This window comes from Zingiber officinale, chromosome 3B (genome assembly GCF_018446385.1).
Source record: "Zingiber officinale cultivar Zhangliang chromosome 3B, Zo_v1.1, whole genome shotgun sequence".
NCBI lineage: Eukaryota > Viridiplantae > Streptophyta > Magnoliopsida > Zingiberales > Zingiberaceae > Zingiber > Zingiber officinale.
The window spans coordinates 131,163,328-131,175,904 of NC_055991.1; the positions used below are offsets into that span (position 1 = coordinate 131,163,328).

The window sequence follows — 12,577 nt, forward strand, 5'->3', positions numbered from 1 at the left end:
CAGTAGAGAAGAGGGGGGCAAAGGTACGACCTTGTTGAACCAGATCCTGCGGGTGGACTGGATTGCGTGGTGGAGGTCGGAAAACGGCGAGGCGGAGGCGAGCTCCTTGGCGAAACGCTTGCTGCGGCAGCACCGTAGCACATCCTCCTCCGTCAACGAAAAAGACGCCATCTTTCGTAGATCTAGGAAGGGGAAGAGGGAGATGAGGCTGAGACAGATGGTCGAACGGCCAACGGCGAGGAGAAAAGTGGTGGCAGCGTTGCGACGGTATATGGTGGACGGCGCGATAAAGGTTTAGGTTTAGGTTTGGAGGAAAGAGTGAAGTGTTGCAAATTTCTGCTAAGTATTGGTGGGAAAATTAAATTATTTTATTTTATCATAGACACCGGATTTTAAAAATTGCTGCTAAAATTAGTGTCTATTAATGAAAAAAAAGGCGCTCATAGACATCGGCTAAAAAAACCGATGTCTATGAGCGAAAATCTGCGCTCATAGACACCGGTTTTTGGAAAAACCAGTGTAAATACTCAAAGACATCGGTTTTTGCTTAAAACTGTTGTTGTTCCACCGATGTCTATGAGGGTTTTTCTTGTAGTGATCATCTCGAGTTCGGAAGGGAAAGAAAATACTAAATCCGCTTGATGACCCTAACATTCAATCCACCGATAATGAGACCAAGCACCTTTCGATACCCGAAACATAAGAAAGTACCGATGCAATTACTTCTAGGGTTCAGAAAATTCCTTCTCTAAAGTCTTCTATTTCCACTAAACATTTTGAAAATGTCACTCTTCCATTGGGAGAATTGCATGCAAAATGTAAGCACTGTACTGCTTCCTACAAATTCTAAGCCGGCGGCGGCTATGGGTCGTTAAAATGACAATTATGAACAAAGCATCCAACGGAATATGGACTCGATCATTCTCAAACATAATTATCTAAATTTTCTTCAACTAGCGATAGTACTGATTCTAGTTTATTTTTATATTTGGATAATAAATTAAGACATTCGCTAACTTTATTTCAATAGAACATCTGTCTTTTAGGTTTGAATTCATGTGCTAAACATATTCCTAGTACTACACTTACTCGTATAATTAAAAAATTAGTAAAACAAGGGGAAAAATTAATTGATGAATTTAGTAAATTAGATAATAATTTTTTTTATGTTCAAGTATTTAGAGTGATCATTGGCAAACATATTCATATATGAGTGTGACTTGTCATTAGATTGATAACTCTTGAAACCTCCGAAAAAGATTGTTAGCTTATAGAGTTTTTGATGAATTACATAATGCTCATAACATCATACAATTATTATGTTTAATTTTAGAAGAATATGGATTATCTCATAAAATATTTTTAATATCATTAAACAATACTAGTTCAAATACCGCTTGTATAGATAATCTAAAATTTATTTCTCAACCTATTATTGATGGTTTATTTTTTTTTCATATACACTATATATGTTATGTTTTAAATTTATGTGTTCAAGATAGATTAAAATTTTTAGAAAATTATATTAAACTAATTAGAATTACAATTTTTTATTTATGGTCACATCTATTTATAATGAAACAATGTGATAGATTTTTTAAAACTAATGGAATAAAATATAAAAAATCTCCATGTGATGTAGTAACACATTGAAATTCAACATACCAATTATTACATGATTCATTTTAATATAAAGAATTATTATATTCATTTTTTTACAAAACACTAATACTAATATATATTTATTTTCACAACAATAGAATATTTGTAGTAGTATTTGTCAAATTTTAAAAGTATTTAATGATATAACTGAACAACTTTTCGATATTTATTATTCCACTACTCAATTAGTTTTAGAAGTTATGAAAACTAAATGGTAAAAATATTTTTATATTATTTCTAAAATTTATTTAATTACATTTACCTTAGATGTTAGATTTAAATTAGAAGTTTTATCAGAAATATTAACTTTATATTATGACGCTTTAATTTCAATTAAAAATTCTTATTCTGCTAATCAAGTTAATATTATATATAATGTTAGAATTTATTTATATGATATTTATAATCAATATTACGTAAAATATGAAACACAAACTGATATTTTTTAAATATAACAAACTACTAGTAGTAATTTAAAACTTATAAAAGTATAATTTTTATTAAAAGAACAGATGAAACGTTCACAAGAATCCTCAAGTTCAGCACAGGAATTTGAAAATTATTTTACGATTTTTTTGATTTTAATGAAGCGGATAGCGAAAATTTCAATATCTTAAAGTGATGGTCACAGAAAACTCAAAGTTTTCCCGTCCTCTCATGATCGTCAAAGAAATTTTAGTTTGTTTAGTATCAACTATTATTGTGGTTCAGACATTCAGTGTCGACAGTAATATATTAGATGAACAGCGTTTAACTTTGTCTCCCGACTCTTTGGAAAACCCAAGAATTACTCGACAATTGGAACGGAGCTAAGAAACAAATCCAAGGAATGAAATTTTCAAATGATGAAGTTGAAGATTTTGATACCGAAGGAACGAATACAACATGAACGGGAAATACAACGCCACTTTCAAATATAAAAAGGTAAAAATATAAAAGAACTACGTGAACTTTGATTCTCCTATACTCTAAGAGGAAACGTAGACAACTTAAATGAATACAAGCCCTTTTTTAAAATAAATTTTAAATTTTAAAATATAATGGTGAACCGTGAACCAACGATTCCGAACCGTGAACCGTAACCATTTTGAGCGGTTAAAGTTAAGGATTGATTTGGCAGGAACCATCGAACAGGCAATTCCGAACCGTCGGTTCCAAACCGTCGGTTTCGAACGTTGATTCCGAACCGTGTCAAGTCTAGTGAAAAGTGTAGAAACCATTCATACTTTGAATTTGTATGTGGCAAGCCATGAATCAGATGCTAGAATACTGTGGTTGCCAAATTGAATCATTTGTTGAAGTTGCCACTGTCTGAATGCCTAAAGTAAAGGGATCTGAACTTGAGAAATTTTCATAATAGAAAATGTGATCCCTATGGCTTTCAATCCATAAGCCAATGCTAACATCATCAACTGGATCCATCTCAAAGGCTGAACGCCTAATCTTTCTCTCCAACCTTCGCACATACCTATGGGTGAGAAGATCATCTCGAGTACATGGTCCACCCTGCTTCTGGACCATTTGAGTATGCCTCTGCATTATGGTTTCAACAGGAACTCCAACATAGAGTAGTGACATAATTTCAAGACGAAGTTCATCAGAAATGTAAGGTGCAAACATTGCTCGTGTCCCAGCAAATTTCTTGGCAAGAGGACCATGGCAAGGTAACCCTTTTTTGTCGACATGTTTATCTTGATTGTATATGATAAGAGCATGAGAAGGTTCAGCCATTAACCTCTTTACAATAAAATGGCATACACATCCTCTCTTTGTGTTTGGTCGTCCTGCAGGAGATTTCCTCATTGTAGCATAGTGCCTGCTAGGGCAAACTACACCACCTTTCCTATGGTCATCTGTCCCAAACGAACACTATATCTGCATCAAAAAACCATTATGTATATAGAAATATGTCTGTGATAGGTAATCAACACTTCCCATATCTACAATAGAATTCTATGCTTAGAAATAGATCAATAAAAGAAACTAAAGTCCAAACAATCGACAATGCATCTGCTCATACTAATGTAAATAGGTGTCCTTGATCCAGGGTACAAAGGATACATAAACTTGAACTAAGATATCAGTAAGTCAGTGCCACAGGAATTATTTGTGTAAAAATGGCTGTAGTTTAAAAATCAAATGATGGCAAAGCTGCACAAACTTAAAACAACAATCATGAGAGACAATCAATAATCACCCAGATAATAGTCATTTTTGTCATAAAAGAAGGATATCCCTGCATATCATAATAATCATCAGTCAATAAGTCCAGGTTTTCCTTTCTATCTGCCACAATCACAGAAGAGGCCAACTGCAGTATACTAGTTCTGGATTACCACTTACAGAATATACTCAAGAATCCCATCGACTTTTGGTTTGTATGCCAACTGAGGAGGGTGCCTCCTGAGTGCTTCAACATGGAACCTGGTTGGGCATTCCTTGTTATTGGATTCACCTCGTACAAAATCATTCACCCTTGGGAAGGGAATAAGTGCAAGCCGATCCATTTTGTCTCTCCATCCTTCCACTCTTGACCACACAATATCTGCAGCGGAGAACTCCAAAGTTTGTGGGTTCTGCACTGGGAGCGTCAAAATCTCATCCCATCAAGCCATTAAGAATCTACAACATATCGCATACAAAATATCATTTTGAAAAAGGAGGGAAAATAATCAGTTTTATCACAAAACCTCAGAGAAATTAAGTGATGTAGTACAGGTGATAGATAAAAAAAAGTAAGAAGAGGTTCCAGTTGAACTGAATACTAAATATCACATCTTCCCTGTTAAACTATAATGGTATATGCCATACAAAATCTACATATAGAAGATAAAGAAGACTTTCTCACTGAGACTGACCGCCTAGAACTTTTCTTTCTGTGGTATCAATACCCAGGGCTGTTAACTGGTACAGATATGTATCGAAAGACTCCAAGCAGTCGCACTCGCCGGCAAAAGAAAGAGGATCAAGAGATCCAAGAAGAAGCTTAAATAAGGTGGTAGATTTCTACCGCACAAACTATAAATTTGATTGATTAGTAACCAACAATTTTCTTGAATCCCAGGAACTGAGAAGAGAATAATACAACCGTTATCTCTCTGGGAAATAAACTTGTTGACCGTAGTTTATGAGTCGTGCGTAACTTAAACCTCAAGGGAATCATTGCATCACCCACACTTCATCCTTGTCGATTAAGTCGTCCGTTCCTCGTCAAGCATTATCAATCCCAGTGTCTCCAGTACCCCGGAGATTAGCTCAAACTGTGCTATATGTGTGTCAGCTGATACGAAAGTATAAGGTTGACCTCTGATATCAATCCAACTTCTGCCGACTACTTTTTGAACTCCAACTGTCAAAATCTTATTCCTAACTTTCATCGCCACATTCCACTCTTTGTTTTCAGCATACAAGTTTGCGAGGAGAACGTAATTGGAAGAATTCAATGGTTCCGACACATAGAGTTGCTCGGAGATGCGCTTTGCCATGACCAAGTTTTTGTGCTGTTTGCATGCTGCAAGCAATGCACCCCAGAGGTTAATGTTAGGTGCTGTAGGAAGGGCTAGAATCACAGCTTCTGCTTCTTCGAGCAAACCCCAACGTGCAAATATATCAACCACACAGGCATAGTGTTCAGCTTGGGGTTCACATGAGTACACTTCAAACATGTCATTGAAAATATTACAGCCCTTGTGGATAAGCCCGGCATGGGAGCATGCGGTCAAGACACCAACAAAGGTGACATGATTCGGCATGACTTCATTGCGGTGTACATGAACCAGTTCGTCAAAGAGTTGCAGAGCTTTGGCGGTTCCTCCATTTTGTGCAAATCCACATATGACCCCATTCCATGAAACAATGTCTTTCTCGGGCAAGCTTCGGAAGAGTCTTAGTGCACCAGTTGTTTCTCCACATTTTGAATGCATAGTCACAATTGAGCTCCCCACAATAACATCAAGTTCCAAACCTTTCTTAATAGCCAAACCGTGATATTGCTTACCATTGTCATATGCACCGACATCGCCGCAACAACTGATCAAACTGCCAAAAGTATGAGAGTTTGGTTCCACTTCAGCCATCTGCATAGAATTCAAAGCCTCGAAAGCAGTATAAGTGTTGCCGCTAGCCAAAAGACCTGAAATTATGATGGTCCAAGAAACTGCACTCCGGTCATACATTTCATCGAACATCTTAAGTGCTGAATGAATATCTTCCTTTGAGTACAGATTCAACAATGCGTTGCAACAAAAGCAGTCCGTAAAGAATCCACCTTTAGTCATCAATGAATGCAGCTGCTTGCCTTCCGAAACCCACAAGTGATCAGCAAGTTCATTCAGAACAGTCGCCAACGTGAACTCGTCGACTCGAATCCCATCCCTGATGACCTCCACGAAAGTCTTGAGACATAACTCGCCCATCCCTAATCTCGAGTAACAATCCATCAACACATTCCATGCTGCCAAGTCTCTCGCACCCATTTCGTCAAACAATTTCCTTGCATGATTCATCTCCCCGGAGTCGGCATACATCTTCATCAGGTTTGTGCCGATAAAGGGGTCTGCCGAAAACGACGCCGTCTTCGTTATCTGTGCATGAAGCTGCCATCCCGCACGTAGATCGCAGCAAGCGAGGATCGTCGAGTAGGTGAAGTCGTCGGGCCTGACATGGACATGGTGGCGGGCCATGGTGGCGAAACAGGCAAGGGCTTCCCGGGAGCGGTTGGCGCGGACGAGTCCGGAGGTGATGGTGTTCCAGGAGTGAGCGTCTGCGCAGGGGATTTGGTCGAATAGGTTGAGGGCGTCGTCGATGCGGTCGCACCGGACGTAGCCGGAGAGGAGGGTGTTGAAGGAGACGGTATTGGGGCGAGGCATGTGGAGGAGGAGGGAGCGGGCATGGACCAAGGCGCCGCATCGGACGTAAGCGCGGAGGAGGAGGTTGCAGCGGTAGGCATGGCTTTGGAAGCCAGTCTTGAGCAGGGAGGCGTGGATCTTCGCGGCATTTAGCAGCGGATTGTACATAAAAAGAAGGCAAAGATCGCCGTCTCACAGAATATTTAGCTCTGCCGGGGTGGAGTGTGAGGTATACGCATTTTAATTTTCAAAATAACATTTAATTTAATTTAAAAAGATCTTTAAATTCTAAATTGAAGTCAATCCGCATCGATTCCAATCTAACTCAATCCTAACACAAGCTGATCTTAATATAATACAAGATCCCTAACCAGAATCTAACATGAATTTGAAAACCCCCAACCAACCAATCCTAATCTAATATTTTTTAAGTCGGCTTAGGTCGGATTGACGGATCAAGTTTATTTTTGACAGTCATATAAAAGAAAAAGAGAGGAAAGGATAAATAAAGGTAAGAACTTTGAACTTAATTTGGAAAGGAATGAACTAAAAGAAAGATAGGGATTAGTAAATTTTAATCTTCCTTATATATAAAAAGTATAACTTCATTCCATCTCTTTCAACCTTTCCTCCCTCCCTCCCATATTTCCTCTCCCGAGTAATGATATGCTCAAGGAAAAATCTCAAGGATAGACATATAAAGTCATGGTCCACTATTTCACTTTTTGTAGGCTCCATCACTTTATGTATCTATCCTTAAATTTTTCCTTGAATTTTTTTCCTTAAACATATCATTTTTCTTCCTCTCCCTTTCTTTTACTGTCGTTCTCGTTAATCAACCTCTCCTCACCTATCCAAACGAAACCTTAGTCATCAATTAGTAACAAAATGTATAATACTAATATGTTTTTAATTAATAAATAAATCTATTAATCATATATAATATATTTATTGATTTAGTTCTTAAAAAATTATTGCAAATAATCAATTCACCATTTTTTTTTTCTTTTTCAAAGATCTTTCAAATAGATAAATATTCGTAAAAAACCTTTCATAGAGAGGAATCCATATATTTTTTTCACCTTAATTTTTGGGAAAAAAAAGGAAAAAGATGTTTAAGTAAGAATTAACTATAGGATTTGAATACAAAATTTAAAAACATAACAAATGCATTAATATTTACAAAAAGAGACACTTTTACTCGTTTCAAACATTGTATTTAAGCTAGTATGGGTACTTTCCTCATTTTCCATATCCTTCCTAGCTCTGATGACACAAATCTTTAGAGCATTCAGATGAATGCATCACAAACATCAATCAGGCCATCAGTGTTGCTCTATAAAAAACTCATGTAAACCCTCTTAACCTTCACAGGAAAACATCAAACACTACAAAAAAAAAAATAATAATAATAAATAAATAAATAAACTTTTAGAAGCGGTTTTAGACACCTATAGCAACGGTTTTCACCCGCTACTAAATCTATTGCACCAGTTCAAAATCGTTGCGGATGTTGGCGACGCTAAAGCCAACAGGTGCGGTAAAGCTGACCGGTGGTTCATGACTAAGAACCGATTCTGATGGATACCTATAGAAGCGGTTAAGGACCGATCCTAATAGATACCTATAGAAGTGGTTATTGACTTATCCTGATGCATACCTATAGAAACGACTAATGACCGAACCTGATGCATACCTATAGAAGCGGTTAATGACCGATCCTGATGGATACCTATAGAAGCGGTTACTGACCGCCTCAATAGAATTTTCCAATCTAAAAAACTGCCCTTTAGAAGCAGTTATAACCGGTTCTAGAGGCCTAGTTATAGGAACGGTTAAAACCGCTACTATTATTGAATTACTAATTTTACAAAAAAAAATCTATTTTCTATTATACCGGTAGAATTCCAAATCAAATGCTCAAATTAAATCAATTGACAATATTCATATTTCATTTAACAAACTTAATTTATTTCCATAGCACATAAATATAAATTGGATTACCAAATGAACACATACAATTTGTATTTTATTTCAAAACATTCAAAACATTCATAACATATAACATTTAATTTCACACTATAACACAAACACAATATTTTCTTCAATCTCCAAAATATATACAACCTTCAATAACAAGTTTTCTCTACCAAAAAACCATCAAAAGGCATGTGCTCCAAATGACAAAAGGCATTTGCTTCAAGCGACAAAAGACATTTGCTCCAACCTTCAATAGCAACCTTCAATAGAACCACCAAATTATATTCTATCAACATATTTCAATATATAATGAAAAAAAATATTTAACCAAAGAAAGTACCAAATTAAAACATCAAAAGCTATGAAACTGTTAACTAGACAAGAAATACTGAAGAAAACATCTAGATATCTATTTATTTTGTTAGCTATCTTCATGGCATCAACATAAAATATTTTCAACAATGTGTGGCTTGTCTTTATTGTTCCCACTATAATGCAGGAAGGAACTTTCAGTAGACCTAGAAGAACGAGTTCTTCGAGCTCTATGTTTATAGGTTTTGGGCCAGGTATCAATTAACTTTCACTGAGAGCTTAAGCTCTAATTAACACAGTTTTATATACTCCTATAGGAAGAATTGTGTACAAAGTAAAAGCTTGGCAATAGTACAGTATATACTATATAGCATGTGCATATTACATTGGATTTTATTTCATGAATAAAAAAAACTAAAATCAGAGAGAAACAATTCACTGACAGATATACTGCTTCATCAAGTTTGTTAGCATAATCAATTTAAAATCAATTGTAGTTAAATTTTTTATTGATTACAGAAAATATTGAATAATGAGAAAATAGATATTAGAACCTTCATTCGGTCGCTCAAATTGTTAAGAGAAGAATAATATGACAAACCAACTAATTTTGTGAAAGTTTGAAAGCTGGTCTTTACAGTTGATGAATCGGTACATGTCTTCTGGAAATTCACTACATCTCTAATAAAATTGAAAATCAACCTCACTTATTTTGCTTGATATGCCATTGAAAATATGAACTTAACAATGCTGGTAACTGTTTGATAATTAGAATACAGAATCATTGGCAGCCACGAACATGACAGACTGATTGCTTCTTAGTCTGCAATCTTCATGTGTTGATTTATCTTGCAAATTATTTTAGATAAATACATTCTAATTGAATCATCAGAAATTTATTTGGTACTGCAGTCAGTCATATGTTTTTGTAATTTGGATAATAGTGTGTTGATATTCAACTTGGAATGGCAACAAGGCAACACTTGTTGTGAAACGGCGCGATTATGAATTAACTTATTATATACTTTTCAATCAACAGGATTATTGAAATGTAAGATTTAGAGGAACAAGTATGCAAGAATAGTATAGAAAAACTCATATGCCTAGGATTATGGATTAACTTATTTTAAACATCAATTTAAAAAAATAGAAAGTCATAAATACTCTAATAAGAACATCTGTAATTAAAAAACCAATCTCTCTAGTTATTATCTGATTCTGGTGATGGGGAGGATCTACACCTATCTTCTTCCGCAGGCGATGGAACTTGTTGTTGCATAATATTTGCAAACATAGATTTCCATCCGAAACATGTTTTTTGAAATATCACTGCATATTTTCAGACGTCTTGGATGACAATAATAACCGTTGCAATCTTGGTTTTAACGGAAAATACCAAAAGACTTTGGCTAGAATTTTTACCTCGAGACGTTTTTTTTCCACCTTTATATGACCTCCTTGATGATTTCTGCAAATTTTTTTATCTTGAAAGGTTACACACTTTGCAAACCTATTCATTCTCACTTTCCCCCCAATAAATCATGCAATCATTTGGACAAGTGTGTATTTTTTCATAATGAAGTCCTAAACTAGAAATTAATTTCTTTGTTTCATAAAATGACTTAGACACTTGAGCTTCAGATGGAAGTACTCGACGAAGGAAGTCCAACAATGCTGTAAATGACTTATCTCTCCATTTTCCATTCACTTTCAATTGAAATAACTCAACAAGGAACGACAGTTTAGAAAACTCTGTGCAGCCGGTATATAGCTGTTGTTTCCCTTCCTCTATTAGTCGATAGAAATCTTTCATATTAGACTCCATTGGTGTATTACTCGTTAATGCTCCAATGTAATTTTCATTACTTGTAGATCCTTCATGCATTCCAAATGCATCATGCAACATTTCTTATACCATGAGTTCATGGCTAGTTACTTCAGAAATTTGTTGCACGGAATCATGAAGTTCTTTGTTATCAAGATCTTGTACAATTAGTTTTTTCTCTATGAAAATTTCAGATGAGATAATCTTGTAAGATAGCATTTATCATCAGATGTTCGTGTACTATCTCACAATCATGACTCAATGAGTTTATGCATTTGCAACAAGGACACGGTCTCGTGACATCTGGAGCCGCATCACCAAATGCATAACGTAAAAAATATAGGATTCCCACCCGATACTCAAGACTACCATGTGGCGCAGCCATCCATTGCTTCTGCATAATTTGATGATGTTCAATAATTTATAAAAGTTAACACATTGAAGATTTATCAAAATTAAAGAAACTTCGTAGATAAAATTTCAAAGAATTCAACAAACATATATATAAATACAATTCCTAAATATAAAATTTTAAATATATAAACAGAAGGATTTCAAAAGAAAAAAAAATCATATATATATGCTAATGGTCTTATGAGAAATCTGTAATACTATTCGACTTAGAGAACAAAAATATGAAAATGAAGTTTAGCATCATAGACACGCTGTAAGCAAACTACAATAATAAACTTGAAAAATAATACGGATAACTTGTAGAAAAAGACCAATTAAATTAAGGGATTTATGGAAAATTTTACAAATCTATCGGCCAACACAAATTAAACCCTAATCGATTATAATTTTTATCACCATTAAAATATAAAAATATTGTCATCATACGAAAACTAAACCAAAGAAATTACCTTGAGAAACAAAATCAAAGGCGATTTATGATGTGGATGTCGAAGGATGACGCTAGGGTGCAATTAATCTGATGGGTCGCTAGAATAAAGAGGATCCCAGGAACATAGATGGTCGATAGAAAAGAGAAGGTCGCTGGAACAAAGAGGGTCGCCAAAATATAAAGGTTTGCTGGAATTGTGAAAATAATATGAGATGCGAGCATGTTTTTTTTATTAATCTCGTATGTACCCTTTAGAAGCGGTCGTATGTAACCTTTAGAAGCGGTCCTCAAACCGCTTCTAAAAGACACTTATAGGAACGGTTCTTATAACCGGTTCTATATGTGTCCAATAGCAACGGTTTGCCAACCGCTTCAAAAAAACTCAATTGAAGCGGTTTTAAGAACGGTTACACTTGACCAATTCTATTGGGTCTGTTTTTACAACCGCTTCATCAATCACTGCTAATTCTTCGATCCTAATGTCTTATTTTTTATAGTGAAAGAAGGTTTCATGGCTAACAATACTATTCTTGCTTGCTTGTTGCTAGTGTTCTTAGTGGCCACCACTCCAAGTGAGTCACTCTCTTAGTCCTGGTTTGTTGTTAATAAACACAAACATACTGATATTCATAGTAATATTTGATTTGTTGTTGAAGGTACTGTGAACTGCAAGGCTGATGACACAGGTGGTGACCAAGTGTTAGCAATTTGCAAGGGGAATTCAGATTGCAGGGTCAGCTGTCCAAGATTGTGCAACGCCCCTTGTATCGGCGGGACTTGTTTTTTATCTGCTAACTGTAGTTTATACGACCATCTGAAGTCTTGAAATAAAGTCTCTTTTGAGACATATATATATATCGAAAGCAACCATGGGACAATAAATTCATGTCGATCGACACCTAAATTATGTTTAGTGTGTCTGTCTCTGAATGATATGGTTTTAGAATGCTGAGTGTTTCTCTAAAGTTAGTGTGGCACGATTAGCGGTGTAAATGAATCAAATCGAGTCGAATATGTAGAAAAATTTAAGGCTCGAATTTAATTCGAAATAGGTATATTCGAGTTCGAGCTCGATTCAAAGCTCGAAAAACACAAAAAATTTTGTTC

General features: G+C 35.5%; 1 protein-coding gene across 1 annotated transcript; it reads right to left on the reverse strand.

The window, feature by feature from the left end:
- Positions 1–4,417: 4,417 nt before the first annotated feature.
- Positions 4,418–6,760, reverse strand: LOC121967764 (pentatricopeptide repeat-containing protein At2g13600-like). Its single transcript, XM_042518184.1, has one exon. The coding sequence runs from the start codon at positions 6,675–6,677 to the stop codon at positions 4,854–4,856; it is 1,824 nt and encodes a 607-aa protein (XP_042374118.1). The 5' UTR covers positions 6,678–6,760; the 3' UTR covers positions 4,418–4,853.
- Between the last annotated feature and the right edge of the window lie 5,817 nt (positions 6,761–12,577).

What these genes read in the sequence shown, in the direction of transcription:
- LOC121967764 (XM_042518184.1), bottom strand. Translation starts at nt 6,677, where the DNA reads ATGTACAATCCGCTGCTAAATGCCGCGAAGATCCACGCCTCCCTGCTC.